Here is a 21,176-nt window from a genome sequence, read left to right as displayed (position 1 = left end):
ACTTTTCTGTGAAATCCTCATCGCTAAAAGCAATGTCGAACTGTGCCACAAATGCTAACACCTTAGAAGCATCATGTTCACCATGAAAAGCATCAAATTTAACAGATTAGTCACCTGCTTTGAATTCCTTGAGCTTCCTGGCATGAGGCTCATGGTCTTCTCTTTTTCTTTTCCTCTTATCCAACAGGGCAGCCCTGTCTGCATGGGCTCCATGGACCGTCATAGAAATTTCATGGGACACGGTGGCATGTGCTCCACGAACTCGAAACTCAGATGCATGTGACTTACCTGCATATGGCATTGTCTCTCCATGAGACAACTCAGAAGGCAAAATTTTTCTAGAAGTAGACCTGTCACCATGAGATACATGTCTTGCATGCATGTGACTTTCATGCCCTCCATGAGCACTTGCATACATATATCTATCAGGCTTTGTGCCTTGTGGAGAGGATGCATGTCGAGAGGTGACTGTCACCTCTTCCTTTTGCATAAAAGATTTCAGCCTTTGAGATGCGGGATCTCCATGCTTCAAACGAGGTGGATTCCTGAATTTCAGCTCTCCGTCATCCCCCTCTTTGATATCACCTTTGCGGAGGAGGTAGGCAAGTGCCAACTCCCTTGGTTTCTTGCCCACTTCACGAGCCATTGATTCGAAAGTTACATCTATCATTGCATCAGCCTTCCTGGCTTCAATAGCACTTTGCAGATGGGGATCTTCATGCAAAAACTTTAACTCTTGCTCTTGAGCCTGCAAAAGTTTTCTCATATGTTCCATTTCAGCCCTCATAGCATCAGGCTCTTGTTCAAGCATAACTGTCTTTCCTGCAGACAGTTGACCCTTTGATTCACTATCAATAACCCTTTCAAGGGGCTTGTGTCTTCCTCGCAGGGCATCAGACCCACGAGAGGCACCAGATGGACCCCTCGAATTTGGCACTTCCAAAGGGTTGTCTTGGCTGTCCATTGTGTTTTAAGTTTGCTAAAAGCGGGATGTCCAGTACACAGGTTCGTTTCCCCACTAGGAAGAGGGAAACGACCGTGCTCTGATACCAATGAAACCGATCCCGTCAAGTGGGAAGACTCTGTTGGACACCCACACGCTTAATAGCACAACTTTAAAACCACAAATTTGAAATGGACAACTTAATACAACTTGAAATTGAAATGAAATGAAATGGAAAGATGGACACCAGCACTGGGGCCGGAACAGGCCGACCCGCTCTGATACCAATGAAACCGATCCCGTCAAGTGGGAAGACTCTGTTGGACACCCACACGCTTAATAGCACAACTTTAAAACCGCAAATTTGAAATGGACAACTTAATACAACTTGAAATTGAAATGAAATGAAATGGAAAGATGTACACCAGCACTGGGGCCGGAACGGGCCGACCCCCCCCTCAATATATGATATATTTATTGGGAGTATTTAATGAATACAATGCTCCATGGGTTCCAAGAACCAGATGATGTCCATGTACATATGAAAACAGTACCGAACAAATAGACTCGAAGTCGAATTTCGATGTAGAGGCTCGAAGCAGAACGACCACTAGTGTGGTCCAATCTCTACGGTCCTGTGCTTTCACTGGATTCCGCGGAGAGCGTCTCACTGGTGTTCCGAGACCACGCACAAACAGGCGCTCTCGTACTAACGCCTGGCTCTCCCGATCTCAGCACCTTTGGACCGAGGTTCTCCAATAGAGCTTGGACAACCCGGCACCGAACGAGTGTTGGCCGTATAGGGAGTCGAGAATCCCTTATCAGATTTAAACACAAAATACTTTTACTTAAATCTGAAATTCACTTACTTGTGGATGGCTGATAGAAAACCAATACTCGTGGTATGATGAAGCCACCCTTGTTGAAGAAACAGTTGCCTCGTGGTGAACCACCAAGACAAGTATCACCGCAAACGACCACAGCCGCCTGCTGTGAGAGGAGGAGCACAGCTTACTGGTGGTGGACAATGTCCTGGATGCAAGACGCCACTTGTTGGTGATGCACACGCAGCCTGCTGGTGTTGGACACACAGCCGGCTAGCTTTGGTAGGCTGCGTAGGAGGATGGAGAAGGAACTGTCGCCTGCAGGAGATGGACAGCAGCGACCGCCTGGCTGCTTTAGGTGGGGGCAGCCGCCTGTAGATAGTGGGCAGCCACCAGCAGCGATTACAGAAGTGCAGAGCCTGATGGTAAGAAGAGGCGCAGCAGTACTGTAGGAGAGGAGTCGTCAGTGCAAAAAGTCACAGCCGTCTGCTGTAGCACCCGCTTGCAAGGGAGAAGACGACTGGTTGCAGTAGTGTACACAGCCGCCTGTATGAGGAGGCAGCGCAGCAGTCTAGAGGTGACAGCCGCCTGCAGAAGGTGCAGTCGCCTGTATGGGAGATGAAGCAGCCGCCTGTGGGGGGAGTAGAAGCAGTCGCCTGTATGGGAGGTGAAGCAGCCGCCTGGTGATGCAGTCGATAGAGCAGCCAGGCGCCTGGGAAAAACAAACGTAGGAGGGATGGTCGCCGGTTTCTCAACGTAAGAAGGTGATCGCCCGGTGATGTCCACGCTTGAAGGAGGGAGCCTTTTTTTATAAAATTAAAGTGTAGTTTACTCTACGCTTGCATGTGGGTGGGGAGTATGGGTAGGTGACCATGCCCACCCCCACACTCACTTAAGTGGGGCTCCCTACCTTGGCCCCTAAGTGGGTGGCCAAAGGGAGTGCCCACATTTAAGTGAATGTGAACACTTAACCTTATAAAACTAAAGGTTAGAAATAAAATAATAAAAACAACATGTGCGATATACTTACCACCTGTTCACATGCACCAAAACTCGTCAGAATACAGAGCAGACTTCACGACTCACTGGCAGGCGTCCCCGCTCAATAAGTAACACGTCAAGCAGGCAAACACACAAATACATGTCATGCGAAAACAGTTTCAAACATGCAAAACATGTGTGCATGTGCAAATAGTAACATGGACATATCTCCCGTTCATGGAACAAGTACAAAATATCTGTCGGCACAAAACTGGCATGACATAAAAACATAAAAACCTGGTCTTCCTATGGAGTGACAGTCCCATAGGTAAGACAGTTCCAGGCACGAGTCTCCCTATGGTGTGACAGTCCCATAGGCAAAACACGGCACGAATACTGGCTCTTCCATGGCGTGACAATCCCATGGGTCGAACACAGTCCAGGTCATACACGGGTGGCACTGGTCTGGCTCCCGTCCATACAACACCATCCTGCTAACACACGGGTGGCACCAGTCTGGCTCCCGTCCATGTCAGCAAAATACTGGCCTCTTCACACGAGACACCGGCCTGGCCTCAAGTGAACGAGACGCAAAAACTGGAGATGGACCAAATGGTCGGCCAATTGGTGACATCAGTCCTGCAAAGCCCTCTCAATGACTGAAATAAGTCAGTAGAAATCTCGGTGAACGACAAAGTATTCACCTCTTTGATTCGACTAAGCGCATCTGCAACACTATTCATGGACCCTTTCCGATAACGGATGTCAAAATCAAAATCTTGCATTAACTCAGCCCAACAAGCTTTCCTTCCTCTCAAATCATCCGCATCACACACATACTTAATTGACTGATGATCAGTCAATACCACAAACTTGGAGCCATATAAATAATGTCTCCAAACCTTGAGAGCATGAATCACAGCATAAAGCTCCTTCTCAAGGATTAGCCAACGAGATTGAGTGTCCTCTAGCTTTTTACTTTCAAAAGCAACCGGTCTACCATCTTGAAATAGAGCAGCCCCGATGGCATAGTCACTGGCATTAGTTTCAAGAACATAAGACCGACTAGGATCGGGTAATGCTAAGATAGGTGCTTCCTTGACTTTATCTTTCAAAAGTCTGAAGGCCATATCCAGATCATTATTCTAAGTGATAGGTTGATTTGACTTACGTCCACGACCTTTCAACAAGTCGGTCATCGGTAGTGTGAGTTGAGAGTACTCCCGCACAGATTTCCGAAGAAAAACAACAAAACCGAGAAAAGAACGAAGTTGTTTCACTGTTCGCGGTATAGGCCAGTCCAGAACCTTCTGAACTCGGTCATAGTCGATGCTCAATCCATCTCTAGTGATCTTGTATTCCAAGTAAATTATTTCTGTCATAAAGAACTCACATTTACTTAATTTAGCATATAGTCGATTCTGTCTTAAAATAGATAAGACAATCGTGAGATGTCTAACATGATCGTCAAGAGTACGACTATATATCAAAATATCATCCAGGAACACTACCACAAATTTTTCCAAATGTTCACGAAAAAGATCGTTCATCATTTGCTGGAAAGTGGCTGGAGCATTGGTTAATTCAAAAAGTAATACGAGAAACTCGTAATGGCCATACCTAGTCCGAAAGGCGGTTCTTTCGACATGCCTTTCATGAATACGTATTTGGTGATAGCCAGTACGTAAATCCATCTTCGTGAAATATTTCGCTCCTGCTAACCGGTCAATCAGGTCATCTGATCTAGGAAGAGGATAACGGTTCTTAATTGTCAAGTTGTTCAATCTCTTGTAATCTATACACATTCTCCAGGTGTTGTCCTTCTTTCTCCTAAGCAACACAGGTGCACCCCAAGGTGATTTACTTGGACGGATCTGGCCCATCCTTAAATAATCTTCGAGTTGTTTAGCCAACTCATCTTCCTCAGCTTGGCTCATCCTGTAAGGTGGAATACTGACAGGATGGGCACCAGGCATCAAATCAATACGATGATCTACTGCCCTTTCAAGTGGTAAACCCGATGGCAGTTCCTTGGGAAATACATCTTGAAACGAATCAAGTATCATCTGTAATTCTTTGCTTTCAAACACACTTAATTCATTGACATCCATGGAAGGTATGAGAAATGAAGAAAGTGGAATCAATACACAATGGAAAGCGGTATACAAAGAAGAATCCATTATATTTCCAAAATCAACTGTATTTACAAGAGATCCTTGAGAGGGATGTATACAATCACCTAAAATACTATACTGGGTGTCCTTATGCTGAAAAGAAAAAATATGATTATGTCAAAATATGCAGCGGAAATGATAACCAAACTTGGGTACACAAGAGCAAGTAGAGTGCAGAAAATAGACAGCACAAGAGACATAGAGAAATAGGCGTGTAAACTCTTCTCTATACACAAGATCCCGCACAAAACTGAATGATAAAGTGGTGACGAGCATGGGGCCTATTTATATGCCCCATCGCTGCAGTCGGCCAAGTCATGAGGGCACTCCACGACTGCATAAAGCAGTCGGCCAGCAGCAAATGTCTCCACGACTGAAGAAAGCAGGTCGGCCAGCACAGAATATCTCCACGGCTGTGTAAAACAGGTCGCCACCAGCACCTCCACGACTGCAGCATAGGTAGTCGGCCAGCCACAAGGAGCACATGAGGTGCAGTCGGCCAGCACCATGGGCTCCTGCCAACATGTGACATCCATCCACACCATGGAAAAATGGGGAAAAATGGAAAAAAAATACAGGGAGTGAGGAAAAATGATAAAACACCTATACAGGGCGGGCACACCCACAACAGAGGCCCTGGTGTTTGATTAAGACAGGGGATGACTTCTAACACCCCCTCTCAACTCCTGGCTGTGCAATCAACCCAAGGGAGCTGGAGTGCCGCCTGAGGGTAGCCTGAGGTAGAGACTTCGTGAAGAGGTCCGCCGCATTGTCCTCCGTCGAACAATAAAGTAGCAAAATGTCACCAGCTAAGATCTTCTCACGTACAAAGTGATACTGTATCTCTATGTGCTTGGTCCGGGCATGGAAGACCGGGTTCCGAGCAATAGCTATACAACTCTGTTTATCGCACTGGATGACTGTGGGCTCCTTCTGTGGAAACCCAATCTCGCCTAGCAGCTTCCGCAACCACACAACCTCACAAGCAGCATCACAAGCAGCCCGGTACTCTGCCTCTGTCTCATCGACAAGGCAAAAGATGACTGCCTCTTACTGCTTCGTAAAATTGCTCTTGGGCCTGAAGTAGATCTCCTCGTGTCCGAATCTCCTCCCCAAACTGAGTCACTCCAACCGTGGAGTCGGACTCCATCCAACAATCCCCCTCCTGTGTACAAGAGTCCATGATCCTTCGCATGCCGCAGAAACCACAGGAAACGCAATCCTGCCTCCCAAAGAGACATCCGCAACCATGAGCTCAACTGCCTCATCAGGAAGCTTCCGTCCAATCTGGTGTCCATCAACCAGATCAATGAACCATTCTGCTTTTGAGTCAAAGAGGCATCACACTGCTCACAAGGATCAACACCTGTTACGGTGCAAAACCAAGTCCTGGAAACCTGCTGAAGACCACGCAAGGCCTTCTGAAACCTGTCAACCACCCCCTCTGAATCCGGAACCACAAAGCCTGGAGAAACCACCTCCTTCTGCAAGTAATCAACTGCCACCTGCTCGGCTTTCCGAAAGGTCCCCGTGGAAAGAACATCCTCATCTACTGGAGGTTCTTTGTCCCAAATACTACGAGACATCAGAGCATAAGTTACCTGTTCAGTTTCCTCTGACTGACGAACACAAGAACTACCAACATCAGTACTAGAGAGTTCCTGCCAACTGCTGCCATCTACTGGCAAGCTATCCACCATCTGGTCCCGGAAAGCCTGCACCTGCAGCGTATCCACACTTAAGTGGCCATTACCAGACTGCCACTCATCACAAACCTGAGGACCTGGGAGAGAGAGTGCTGAAAGCTTGTAAACTCCATTCTCCACTCCGCCTTCCCAAACCACCTGGCCTGTTGCTTTGTCCCGGAGAGCAACAAAATGCTCATCAAACTCCACCCGTACGCCAGTCTTGCAAACCTGATGCACTGACAACAGATGAAAACCAAGTGACGGAACATACAACACCTGGGAGGAATGCTTTCCCCCTCTGCCATCGGGAACTATCTCCATCCTGCCCTCACTGTGAACTGGGATAGTGGATGTATCCCCAGTAAGAATGTGACCAGAAAGCCTGCAGAGATCCTGTAAACCGGAACGGGAAGAAGTCATGTGCCTGGAAGCACCACTGTCTAGAATCCACTCCCGAGTATCCATTGCGGAGAATCCTCCAATCTCCTCCTTGCCTGAAGAAAATGAAACATCGGTGTCCACCACCTCCAGGTGCACAAAAGCCGGAGTCTTAATGATTGCTGCTGAGGAATCTTCACCCTTATCGGTCTTCCGCTTGGGACACTGCCTCCAATAGTGGCCTTTCTCACCACAATCATTACAGGTCCTCTCTGCCTTTAGTTTCTCACGGTCAGTTAACGGACTTCTTCTCAGAAGACTTCTCCGACGAAGCCTTCCCTTTGCCCGTGTTACGGCCTTTCGACTGTTGGCCAGTTAAGGCCTCCGAACCTCCATTGTGAGGAGGGTTCGTGAAACGTTCCTCCTGGTCCAAGACCATTGGCACAAGCTCCTCCCAGGTAATGGTGCTAAGCCTGCCACTCGTAATCAACTTCCTGCTGAAGGACGTGCAGCTTGTTAATGTGTTCCCGCATCGTCGAGAACTTTGCAGGGTTCATAACCCGCATCTGCACTTCCAAGGAGATCCTTTTCATGGGTGATACCCTGTTATAAAGAGAAGCCAAGCGCTCCCATATGCCTCTGGCCAACGTCATGTGCTTTACATGATTGATCACTTGTGGTGTGCAGTTGAGGAAAATAAATGACCGGACCCTGGCATTGACACGATCCCACGTGTGCCTGTGCCTCTCGGTCCTTCTTCATCGACAATAACTCCCCTTCCTCTGCTTCCGGCCGTGGAACCCCGATGATGATGAAATCAGCAAGGTCATATGACTCCAGCACAGACTCCATCATAACCTTCCAGATGTCGTAATTGTTCCCGTCCAACTGACGGTCCACTGGGAACGTGGGGAGAGTCGGGATCTTCACGTGCTTCTCAGCCATCTCTAGTAAATCTGCCATCGCGGGGATTAAACTGAAAAGGGTGGGTGGGTGGGAAAAAAAATCTCTAAAACCTGCAAGTGGCTGTCCAGCACCTTAGCCCACCTTCCTCTTGCAACTTCTCTTCCCGAACAATCCAAAACAATCCACCAATCAGCAACCTAACTATCCCCCTCTTGCTCTAAAAACTCCCAAGATCTATCACGAGCCTAAGGCTCTGATACCATGTCAAAATATGCAGCATAAATGATAACCAAACTTGGGTTCACAAGAGCAAGTAGAGTGCAGAAAATAGACAGCACAAGAGACACAGAGAAATAGGCGTGTAAACTCTTCTCTATACACAAGATCCCGCACAAAACTGAATGATAAAGTGGTGAGGAGCATGGGGCCTATTTATATGCCCCATGGATGCAGTCGCCCAGGTCATTAGGGCACTCCACGACTGCATAAAGCAGTCGGCCAGCAGCAAATGTCTCCACGACTGAAGAAAGCAGGTCGGCCAGCACAGAATATCTCCACGACTGTGTAAAACAGGTCGGCCAGCCACCAGCACCTCAACGACTGCAGCATAGGCAGTCGGCCAGCCACCAGGAGCACATGAGGTGCAATCGGCCAGCACCATGGGCTCCTGCCAACATGTGGCATCCATCCACACCATGGAAAAATGGGGAAAAATGGGAAAAAAATACGAGTGAGGAAAAATGATAAAACACCTATACAGGGCAGGCACACCCACAACAGAGGCCCTCGTGTTTGATTAAGACAGGGGATGACTTCTAACAGACTAGACCAATCTATCTGGACTTGAAGAGTCTTAAACCACGCAATCCCTAATAACAAGTCTACATTTTCTAGGTGCATAACATAGCATTCCAGAGTATCTTTGTAGTCCTGAATCTGGATTGGAAGCATCTCCACCTTTCGATCCCATACTTGCCTTCCCGCAGGTAGGCGTACCTCATAGATATGATCGCTGGGTGTCGTATCAAGATTCAATTTCTGCACAAGTTTGTAGTTAACAAAATTGTGTAAGCTGCCAGGGTCTAGAAGAATGTGAATTCTATGGCCATTCACTTCTCCATAAACTCGGAGAAGATCATGCAAGCCAAAAACTTTAGAGTTGATCAGACAATCTGAACATGTACTAGGGCGAGAAAGTGACGTACCTGTCAAAGACAACTGATTAGCTGCCTTTGGCTTGGGTCCTGCGTTGGTCTTTGCACCCTTTTGCTTCGGGCACTCGTTACGCATGTGTCCTTTTTCTTCGCAGATAAAACGCCGTCCCTCCTTCTTGAGCTTTAAGGCCTTAAGGAGTCGTTTCTTCTTCGCTGGTGTCGAACTTGAATTCTTCGAAGGTTGGTCCGAAGACTTTCCTTCAGTCGTGTTAGCCATAGGTGCGGAGAACTTTCTTTTATGCTTGTTCCCCTACTCGGTAACGGGTTTAGACTTGGAAGAGACCATTGTATCATCATAGATACAAGCTGAATGAATGGCTTTGTCCAATGTTTTGCATTTGTTATTTTTAACTTGTAAACGGTATGAGTCTGGTAAACCAACTACGAAAAACCCCAAAAGAGTAGTGGGATCCATCTATGTAGCTTTCATTTGCAAGTCCCTAAATTTCTAGAGATAGACCTCATAAGTGAGGTGCTACGAGGTCATGGTCAAAGCTATAAACCAGGCAACAACATCATAATCATCCTCTTTCTTGAGGAATTCCTTCTTGAAGACGTTTTCGAATTGTGCCCAAGTTGTTGGCTTAGGATTGAGTTCCTTCCACCAAAGCAAAGCTTTGCCTGAGAGGAAACCTGCTGCTAACTGGATCTTTTTTTCATCATCATATGGATGAAACTGAAAATGGACCTGCCACTTATGTAGCCATGTGTCCACGATCTCCTTGGTACGCTGCTTTTGCTCGCCCCCGAACGGTTCCAGAGTAATATTGGGGCCTAAAGCAGAGACCAAGGTATCCATACCCGAAAGAGTAGAGAGGATAGTGATCAATAGAGAGATGGAGTTCTGCAAAGCTTGCACCTGGGCGGCAATTTGTGCCTGACTTCTGAAGTAGTTTGGACGAGAGCTACTTTGAACTCTTGGAAATCTGATTTTGACACATAATCGTCAAAAAGATCGGAATTGGTATCTTCCGTAGCCGGCAAGCCTTCGCGTTCGACAAGGGGGTCCAACTCCGATTCTTAGGTCGACATCATGAAGAGGGCAAGTGGAGAGAAAATTCGATCTTTGCACAATAAAAGTGCAAGGGAACTTGAGAGCTTGAGAGCTTGAAAACTTGAGAGATATGTGGCAAGAAGCCCACTTAAGGGGTTTATATAACTGGCCCTAAAAGCTACTTGAGCTTTTGCTTTTGTGTTTTATAAAAAAAAAACATCTTCTTTCTTTAAAAAAAACATCTTTAAGCATAAGGTAGGTTTTTTAAACCCTTTACTAAGGTTTAGGAAAAAAAACGAAAACATGAGGAAAAAACTCCACGCTACGTTGCTTTTCGCTAAATCCATCGCCTTCTTCCTACCACCCGTCGAACTGCGAGTCTACTCGCGTGTACGAGCCCAGCTGTACAATACACTCGCGTGGAGCGCCGCTTGCCTGCCTGCGTACCCCACGTCGACTGCCCATGTGCGCTGCCTTCAGCGTGTCTGCGTACGAAAAGAACATGTCGATTGCCCGAGTACGCCTGCGTTCGCCTGGCTAGCACTGCCGCCTGCGCACTTGTCTTGCACAAGATTGTGTGCCTGTGTACCTACCCGTGCGTATACTTGGCCGACTGCACCTCATAGGTATGATTATGCCAGCCTACGCACCATCGCCTGTACACGTGCGCCGGATCAAGCGTAACAACCTGCCATCGACGACCGACTGTATAAGAGTACCCGCCCTGGCTGCACATACAAGCGCTTCACAACACAGCCGGCGACCTTCTCTCTCTCTCTCTCTCCATACAGGTACTCCGATTTGTCTCATAGGCCGAGTTCGGTCTTTTGGAAGACGTTAATAAAATCTCTCTCTCTCTCTCTCTCTCTCTCTCTCTCTCTCTCTCTCTCTCTCTCTTGTTCAACCAAAAGCAAACGTGCTTTTTTTTCTATTTTCTCACATGACTCGTTCATGCGACTGCACAAGCATCTTCAGCCTTCTTCTTGCAAAGCAAACAACCCTACCATCTACCTACACCCTCATCACGGGTTTCTTTGATGAAAAAGCACATACTATCTGAAAAAACAAAAGCATGCATAACAAAACAGCAAGCTTCTTGAACACATACCTTTTTTCAACCTCATCTTCTCTACCTACCGACTTGCTCGGTCACGAGGCATGCTCTGATACCACTGTCAAATCCCCACCGCATCTCCTCGTGGAACGCTCCTGGTACGAGACTCGAAACTTGCAAACAAACAAACAACAAGGGAGTGCAAGCCTGACTCACCTCCCAACCATGACAGCCGTGGGCAAGCCCACAGTCTTGGCTGTCTCCACCGAGCCACGAGCTGAGCTAACTAGGTTGACGTACCGACCAATCTCCTCCTCGCAACGTCCCATACCGCCACGAAGCTACCCTCGCGGGCCTCAAGATTGCTGCCGGCCTCGGCTGCGTAGAGCAGGTGCACGTCTGCACTAGATCCAAGCTCCAGACCATAGAGCTCTCACAAATCACGCGAGACTCTATATGACTAATGACTAACCTTGGCCACCCTTTTATAGGCTCTTGGCCGGTCATCGGACGTCCACACTTGGGCGCCCGCCCGTCCATACTTGGGTGCCCGCCCGTTAGTCTATCCCTAACTCAGCTCGCCAATCAGCCTGCCAAGCTCCAAGCTTCCCCAAACCTTAAAGCTAGTCTTGCGTTCGTGTAGCACACGGTAGATACACACTGTGCACATGACAAGTTGCATCAACACCAACAGGCTGTGATGCGGCCACGCATAGAGAGGAGAGCAGCATGACGCTCCCAAACATCCATCGCAAATTTCTTTGGCTAACACCAGGTAGATACATCAGTCCCTCCATAGGCCTCACTCAGCCAATAAGAGCCGAGGAAGCACAAATGGCACACCATACCTTGTGTCCCTCTAGCCCCATGCACACAGGGAGTCATCAAGAGCCGGCAGCCTCCTTCCAAAGAGCCAAACGTCCCTACCCTCAAATATCCAAACCCTCAACCAGCTAGGGACATTCTTTGGCAACACAGGGAGGCACCACCTCCATGAGGAGGACGACATATGATGAGTCCAAACACATGAGATTTTTCTGCCCACTCCATTGTATACTCACCGCCTGTGTAGTATGTACTCACCGCCTGTGTAGTATGTTAGCCCTATCTTTCTTTTCTCGGCTAATTCTTCTTTTTCATGTTGTCACCTTTTTGGTCTCATAGACTTTTCACATCTTTTGAGATGTTAATGCAATATGAGGACCAAAGATGTATCGGGATGCACCTGATACAGCTCAAACAACATAGGGATGGAGTATCGAGAGGACATGCCTAGAGACAAGGCCAGCCCATACAAGCCGTTGCGCCCAAAGGTCCATCACTGATTTCTTCACAGCATGAGCGTCCAAATCAGCCACCAATGCAGTCGTTGCTACATCGACATCAACTTATACCCACCAAACATAGAGGAGGAGTCTAGAGTAAGCGGGCCTACTCCATCTTACGTGCCAGACGCTCCCGAGCCTCGACCCATAGCACAAAGGATCTCCACCACACGAAGACAGATCCATGAGATCCTCCAAACGACATGACATGCCCTCACCATAGCCACATCTGCCATTAGGAGGCTTATATAATCATGTTTCAGTTTTCATGTTTTTTTAGTTTTTCCATGGCACTGTAGACCCACAGTATCATTGTACTATTCATGGTCTCATAGGCCCTTCGGGTCTTATGTAGATGTTAATCTCTCTCTCTCTCTCTCTCTCTCTCTCTCTCTCTCTCTCTCTCTCTTCTTTTTCATGTTGTCTTGACATCCAGCTTACACATGTCTTGACTTTGTGTCATTTCGTTTGTTTTACTCTCCAAAATTATGTGAATAAATCTCAAATTTAGTTGTTGCGTAAATTTCCGGTACTTAAAAACATGTAAGGAATATATACACAGAGATGAATCCAGGAACATGCCCAAATCCACCTTATAAGAAAGTGCAATTTATAACCTCATGTAAGGAAGGCTGGGAACACTGTGGCTAGTTGCTTTACTCAAAAATACAAGATAAGGCTGAGAAGACTTGAGAGGTAAACACACTCACCGTGCTCTCTTAGTGCTACAGGGGCCATGAAGCTGCCTATCCCCGGCCCATGGAAAGGAAGCCTGTCTCTCGTGGGCAGAGGATATCACCGTCCAACCCACGGGGGATCTATGTGTAAGACCCTTGCATCTATCTACTTCATACAGGAATAATCGCATAAAGATAGTGTTCGACCGTCGATTAACATTCCCTCTCTTGATTGATTGCCTTAAGCTTGTAGAAATTCATCTGTTTGAATAGAGACACAAGATCTACCTGGTGTAAGAGTCGAAGCTGCTCCTTGGAGTTGAGGTAATCGGGTATGTAGAAGATGGTAGGCAGAGAGCCCACCCGGAATGACTCCAAGTCATCTGGAAGACCCATCTTCATCTTCCTCCACAATATATTCAATTTATATGCACCTTACGCTTTGCACATGGTGTCAAGAATATTCCTTCCTCATTGACCATTGATTTCATAAATTGTATATTTATTTATTTATTTATTTATTTATTTAATATATACATATATATGTCTATTATTTATTTATGTGTACCACACACATGATTGAAAAGTCAAGGCAATGTGGGACTAGGGCTCAAATTAAATTTTTTCTACTAATATCGAATACCCTCTCTTTACAAAAAAAGCCAAGGCAAAATCACTTAAATAGCAAGTAAAATGTAACCCATATCATCCCACATAGGACTAAAAAATAGGCAGGGAGAGTATTTTGTACTGAGGGCACTAGTCCCTCATACCAAGGTCCTAGTGCCCAGAGTCCTAGTGCCCACCAGTGTGAAAGGTTTCTAAAAGAAGTGATGTTTTAATCAATGCTTCATAGTGGGCTAGTTTTACCAAAGCTTAGCTTTAACCATTTCTATAAAAGGCATTAATAAGAGCTCTAATGGCATGGGATGCCTTTTGGATAGAGTTACAAGAGTAAAGGAAGGGGGTTATTTGGGAGATTATGAATCCAATCCTTGGGTCTATTGTTGCGCTTAGAGTAGTGGTTGACTCTCTCTCTCTCTCTCTCTCTCTCTCTCTCTCTCTCTCTCTCTCTCTCTCTCTCACACACACACACACTAGATGCTAGCATAAATTATACATTTCTCATTTATAGTTCTAAATTTGCAAGTGGATTAATTTTGTCATAGAAGGTGCACCCTTTATTGTACGTTAACCATTTCAAGATTTTTTATTGGTTTTTCTCATATGTGTTTGTGGTCAATGACTTGGGTCGTAAAGATGCTTTAATAGCTTCTCATATGGTGCTTTGGTTTCACACTAAGCTTCCCTTTTCATCTTACTGTCCTTCCTTTTCTCTTATTAATTCTAGTGAGTGGCCCTTAGCACATTTTTGGTCAAGGTTCATAGTAGCATCTTAAAGAATCTTTTCATCTCCACACCATCAAGAGTTTCAAAGCGGTCGCACCTTATGGAGTGATTTCGCATACTATGAATGGTTCTATTCCTTTGTACTTAAGCTTATGCTTTTAGTTCTTTGTAGTGTACATGAGGAACATGTATCCTACCTCCATGACCTTGTCTTTGAGCCTTTTGTCAAACCACTTCTTGCACCCTAGTTTTTCAATTCTTCAACTATTATGCCTTAAAAGGTAGCCTCTTCTAATCTCTCAAGCTAAAAAAGATGGTCTATGAGAATGTTTGTTACAGGTATATATTTTATCATCATTTTTATTAATTAATAAGACTATAACAGGTATATATTTTATCACATTTTTTATGAATTAATAATCATACAAAAATATGTTTAATTTAATTTATGTAGGATTCAACTTAACAGAATGTGCAAGTGAGCACAAGATTATTATATGTGCAAATGTGCACAAATTTTATGTAACAAGGTCCATTAGCAGTTATATTTGGGCAAAGGTTTTTATGTGTATAAACCTTAGGGATTTTAATATGGTTAAAAATATGTAAAGCAATACCCCAAAAGTGGGAAAAGCGAGCCCAATTTGTACGCACATCTATTCTTAGCTCCTTGGGCTATTTTCATGAATAAAATTCTCTGAATACTCATGTCGTGGAAGTGGAGCTACACGGCATGGGGGGGGGGGGAGATTGCACCCAGTCTTGTGGTAATGCTATTTTATTTCCTTTTCTTTCTGTTATGCTATGTTATGTGATTTCAATTTAGTTCATGTCTTTGTTTTAATTTTTGATATATTCTATGAGTTTTTAATTATTTTCTTCAAGAAGTACAAAAGAGTCCCGTATTTGACAGTGGTATCAGTGGTATCTGAGCTTTGGTTTAATTTAATCTTCTTGAAGTGGTCAAAGACTTGTGGACAAAGGGGTGAAAGAATGGTTGAAAGAAGACTTGTTTTTAACCATTGGATAACAATCAATCTTTTGCCCAAAGCCTAAAGCAAGGTGAAAAACTATTAGTGGGTTTCTCAAAACCATAAAACCACCTTCCTCAACACTAATCCTCTTCATAATCCGTCGGTACATATTGAATCAGCAAGGGAAGGAGCATAGAAGACCATAGCAAGATTGCTAAGCCAGTGGAAGTGTAGAATGGATGGTCTTCAATCTCCCAAAATTAGATTTATAGGAAAACTACTTGGATTTTTTCTTTTTTTGAAATAAAAAAGGGCCATGGGAGATGCAAAATTCGATTGGCCACTTGAGCAGTGGTGGCCGTTGCAACGTCTTCTTCAGTCATGGAAACTTTACAAAGCTTAATGAAATATAAGCTTTATAAAATCATTTATTGTTCTTCTTGTCTAGATAGCGCTGCCTCTCCAATAGCGCAGACTGAAATTTTTTTTAAAACTCTCTCTCTCTCTCTCTCTCTCTCTCTCTCTCTCTCTCTCTCCAAAATCACGCCTGTGCGCCACGCGGCCTGCAGTGCGCTTGGCTAGAGCCTTTGATAAAAGGGACTTAATGCCTAAGCTTTAAAGCATAAATATAAATACATATATATATATATATATACATATATATATATATATATATATACATATACATATATATATATATACATATACATATATATATATATATACATACATATATATATATATATATATATACATATATATATATATATATATATATATATATATATATATATAGAAGAAGCTTTGCTTAAGGTTTTTGATAAATGCCTAGTTAAAGCTTGGTTAATATATATATAATCCCATATTTTTCTCTTTTAAGCGCATCCCTGTGCAGCCAAATTTTAGGAGAGAAACTCCATAGTTTCTCTTAAAGCAAGTTTTTGCAATTAAACTTGCTAATAGGCTTAAAATTTTATAAAGCCTATCCTCATTATTTAAAAAAACATTAATTCAAATTTTAGTTAAACTTTAGTTTTCTTCAATCTCTATTATTTTCATAAAGCTTTTTGTTTTCTTTTAAAAGGCCAAAGCTTATACTTTAAAGTTTAATCATTAAAGCTTTATATATACAATTAAAGCTTTAAAAAGTGCATATTTTGTTTTTTGATGGCCAATTCATTGGAGTAATGAGACGAGAAACGTTGCTTCATCACACCATTGAGAATTCTATTAATTATTTCCAAAAAAAAATTTATTTTCCTTTTCCAGCTCGGCTCCCACAAATCATGAGCTAAGTCTTAATTACTCTTTACCAGTTGTAAATTAATTAAATTATTGCATGCATATTTTGTGTTGTCCAATCAACTCAACCAACCGACATGATATCTAAGCTAAGTATTTATTATACTCTCTCTATTTATATTTTCATATTCAAGCATTTTGAGAGTATACTGTTTACAATTAAACCTTAATTTATTGTTTATTGGTCCTTTAAATTTGTTTAAAATTGTCAAATGGTATCCTTTTAAATCCAAATAAATTTCATAAGTCATTGTTGAGATTATCACAATTTTTTAAAGGATGGTTATTTCATTTTGCATGTGTAAAATTAATTATTTTAACATTTATTTAATAGTTTTTAATTTTTTTTTTTGAAAATATAGTTTGCATGCTAGAAATATCCATAAAAAGGAAAAGAAAACTTTGTTGAAAACCTCAAAAAGCTTTAACTTTTGGGAATAAGACCTTAGATCATAGAGACCAAAATCTTGCTCCAAGACCTTCTTTCAAGACTTAGAAGAGACCCTAAATTCTTTGTTCTAGTCTAGTTATTTTTGTGATGCAGAGATTATAAAATTTTCAGGCTATCTACAACAATGTGCAAATCTTTGAGAGTTTTTATATTTTTATTGTTGTGATATTTGAACACCACTTTTATTGTTTATTCTCAACTCATCACACCTCGAGGTAATTTTTCTTATATGTGATTATTAATTGCATCAGTTATTATTAAAGCTTTATATATACAATTAAAGCTTTAAAAAGTGCATATTTTGTTTTTTGATGGCCAATTCATTGGAGTAATGAGACGAGAAACATTGCTTCATCGCGCCATTGAGAATTCTATTAATTATTTCCAAAAAAATTATTTTCCTTTTCCAGCTCGGCTCCCACAAATCATGAGCTAAGTCTTCATTACAATTACTCTTTACCAATTGTAAATTAATTAAATTATTGCATGCATATTTTGTGAACAACTATTTTGCAACCAACCGACATGATATCTAAGCTAAGTATTTATTATACTCACTCTATTTATATTTTCATATTCAAGCATTTTGAGAGTATACTGTTTACAATTAAACCTTAATTTATTGTTTATCGGTCCTTTAAATTTGTTTAAAATTGTCAAATAGTATCCTTTTAAATCCAAATAAATTTCATAAATCATTGTTTATCGGTCCTTTAACTTTGTTTAAAATTGTCAAATAGTATCCTTTTAAATCCAAATAAATTTCATAAGTCATTGTTTATCGGTCCTTTAAACCTGTTTAAAATTGTCAAATAGTATCCTTTTAAATCCAAATAAATTTCATGTCATTGTTGAGATTATCACAAAATTTTTAAGGATCGTTATTTCATTTTGCATGTGTAAAATTAATTATTTCAGCATTTATTTGATAGTTTTTAATTAAAAATTTTTGAAAATATAGTTTGCATGCTAGAAATATCCATAAAAAGGAAAAGAAAACTTTGTTGAAAACCTCAAAAGGCTTTAACTTTTGGGAATAAGACCTTAGATCATAGAGACCAAAATCTTGCTCCAAGACCTTCTTTCAAGACTTAGAAGAGACCCTAAATTCTTTGTTCTAGTCTAATTATTTTTGTGATGCAGAGATTATAAAATTTTCAGGCTATCGACAACAATGTGCAAATCTTTGAGAGTTTTTATATTTTTATTGTTGTGATATTTGAACACCACTTTTATTGTTTATTCTCAACTCATCACACCTCGAGGTAATTTTTCTTATCTGTGATTATTAGTTATATCTACATTTGTTTATCTAACACTTTACTATGCAGATGTGCTTTCCTAACATCATATGAGTTCGTATTCAACCCATTCATTAATTGCATTATGTGCTTAAAATTAGTAATAATTAATTTAAGATATATGAATCTTGGAACTACTTTAAAATTAGTAATAATTAATTTAAGATATATGAATCTTGGAACTACTTTTAAATTGTTTGGTACCATATAGCATGAGCAATAATATGTCTTTTTCAAAATGATTCCAGCACTACCAAGTAAGTTCCTCTATTTTGCATAATGTTAATCATCAACAAAATTAAAATGTCACATATGCTTGCAATATTTATGTCCTTTTAATGATGTATTTCGTAGCAAAGCTATTCAACACTTGCAAGTAAGTTGCTATCCTCCATAATTTAGTAAATAATTCTTCCAATATCTTTATGTAAGTTTTATTTTTCAAACAGTGATTCAAATACCCTCCAAGTAAGTTTCTCTTTTCCATCTTTACAATAATAATGATCATGCTTAAATAATTATGCATAGAATTTCAATTCATACTACTCTAAGTTCTATTTCTTATAAAGTCGTAATTTAATATAACCCTAGTTACGTTTGGAAGAATAATTATATTTCAATCCGCTCGCATTGTTTCTCATTTTTCTCAAGGTAGAACATCATTGCAACAATCGAATATATATAAAAAGGTATGACTCTGAGTTTTATATTTATTATTTAAGTTTATTTCAACTTAAAGTGTAAATTAATCTTTCATCATCTAGACTTGTTTACATAATCAAGATTGTTAGAATTTTTACTAGTCATTCACATTCATATTTGTGCTTAAACTTTTGATATATTGAAAAATCAATTTTATCTACTCTTTGTTTATAATCTCACACCCTCTCTAGTAACTTTTCAACTCAAGGTTAGTATTTCTTATCCATAATTAAATTATCTATTATAATGTTAAGTTTCTCGTGTATTTGTTTAACAACTCACGTACCTTTGAGTGTTAAAATTCTTTTGACAGATAATTTCAATGACACCACAACGATGGAGGTATGTATATGTATATATTCACTGCCTTTTATACAAAATTTTCATAAGTATCTATATATTTTTCCAACCTAAGAACCTAATTAATAAACCATAGACTCAACATTAAGATTAGTTCAAGTTCAGTACCTTAAATAAAAATTTTAGATAGAGAAAATTTGTGTCGAAATTTAAGTTTCAGCAGAGGGAACTGGCCACTCCGCCTCAAACTTCTACTTTGAAGGAAGTGATGTGTGAGATTAATCTGGTGGTATGGGACATCAAATTGGTTTCATATACTTACTCCAGTCACATTTATGTCTTCTATCTTTTTATCATCCTATGTGTGTATGTACAATGCGCCTATGTGGTATGGGACACTTAGACTCGTCTTACATACATTCATTTGATTGGTTGGTTCATTGCATATGCATTATGTATAAATCTAGTCTTCCACACCAATTATGAAGTCATCCTCTCATGCGTTTATGCAACTGTATATCAGGGACGCCCGTATATGGCATGTTGTGGGCCTCCATTTTATTGAGTTTATTGGGTAGTTATCATTAGAAAGGTGCCAATAATTCAAAATTCTTTTCTAATGATGTACTCGGAAAGAGTTATTCCTTGATGTGGTCTCAGGAATATAGAGACACGTTCTAGTATGTGAAAGTTTGGGATAAGGCCATCTTATTTCTTTTATAAAGGATTTTATTCATATCTCCTAGATGGCATACTAGGGAGTTTCAAATTGGTAAGGTATGTATAGGTGGTATCATGGTGGTATGGGATGCTAGCGATCCCTCACATATATTATCTTATGGGATAATTTGGGCTCAAGATTGTTGCTTTGCTTACATCACTTAGCATGTTGTCCTCAACATTCAAAGACAATCTCATTTTCTGAATTCATTTAAAGTTATTGTGTGGGCATTCTCTAGATAAACTTGTTTTATCTATAGCTTGCATGTATTTTGATGTGCTCAATTAATTATTTAACTAACGTGGATAGCGTTTGAGTATAGCAACGAGAAGTGCGAGGGTACTGATTGAGGTGTCGCACTACATGAGATGTGCGAGGGTACTGATTGAGGTGTCGCACTACATGAGATGTGCGAGGGTACTGATTGAGGTGTCGTATAGCTGGTCCATTGAGCGGTGGTGTGAAGATGATGATCATTTTTATTTTGTGAATCATGTATTAAACTTTTTGTGCATATTATTTTTTATTTGATAATCAGTGTGACGATCGCCAATTTAGGTGTCGCACGAGTTTTCTCGATTGGTATTCCATGTCCATAAGAACCTCTGAGCCATGCCTTTGTGCCTCTGAGCCATGTTCGGACCTCTGAGTGAGTTATAACATCAATAATCTTGTTCTCTCAACATTTTTCTTACACAACTGAGGATAGTTGCTTCCTCAAACAGGAGGACTATTTACAGGTATATATTTTATCATATTTTTGATGAATTAATAATCATAAAAAATATGTTTAATTTAATTTGTGCAAGATTCAACTTAATGGAATGTGCAAGTGAGCACAAGATTATATATGTGAAAATGTGCATAAATTTATTTTATGTAACAAGGCCCATTAGCAATTATATTTGGGCAAAGGT

At 41.5% G+C, this 21,176-nt stretch overlaps 1 protein-coding gene across 2 annotated transcripts in view; it reads right to left on the bottom strand.

Moving 5' to 3' along the window:
* Nucleotides 1-13,564, bottom strand: part of LOC147632565 (oxidoreductase) — a 34,310-nt gene extending 20,746 nt beyond the window's left edge. For both annotated transcript variants that reach the window (XM_086807346.1, XM_086807345.1), the window contains exon 1: nucleotides 13,447-13,564. Coding sequence is in view for 1 of the 2 variants with exons in the window: in XM_086807345.1 (XP_086663471.1) it covers nucleotides 13,447-13,560 (114 nt within the window). In the remaining variant the exon portion in view is untranslated. The remainder of the gene's footprint in view (nucleotides 1-13,446) is intronic.
* Between the last annotated feature and the right edge of the window lie 7,612 nt (nucleotides 13,565-21,176).

The sequence above is a fragment of the Cibotium barometz genome, chromosome 13, assembly GCF_041138505.1.
Source record: "Cibotium barometz isolate CiBa-2024 chromosome 13, ASM4113850v1, whole genome shotgun sequence".
NCBI lineage: Eukaryota > Viridiplantae > Streptophyta > Polypodiopsida > Cyatheales > Cibotiaceae > Cibotium > Cibotium barometz.
The sequence above is the reverse complement of the archived record's forward strand: the minus strand, read 5'-3'. Positions and strand labels throughout refer to the sequence as shown.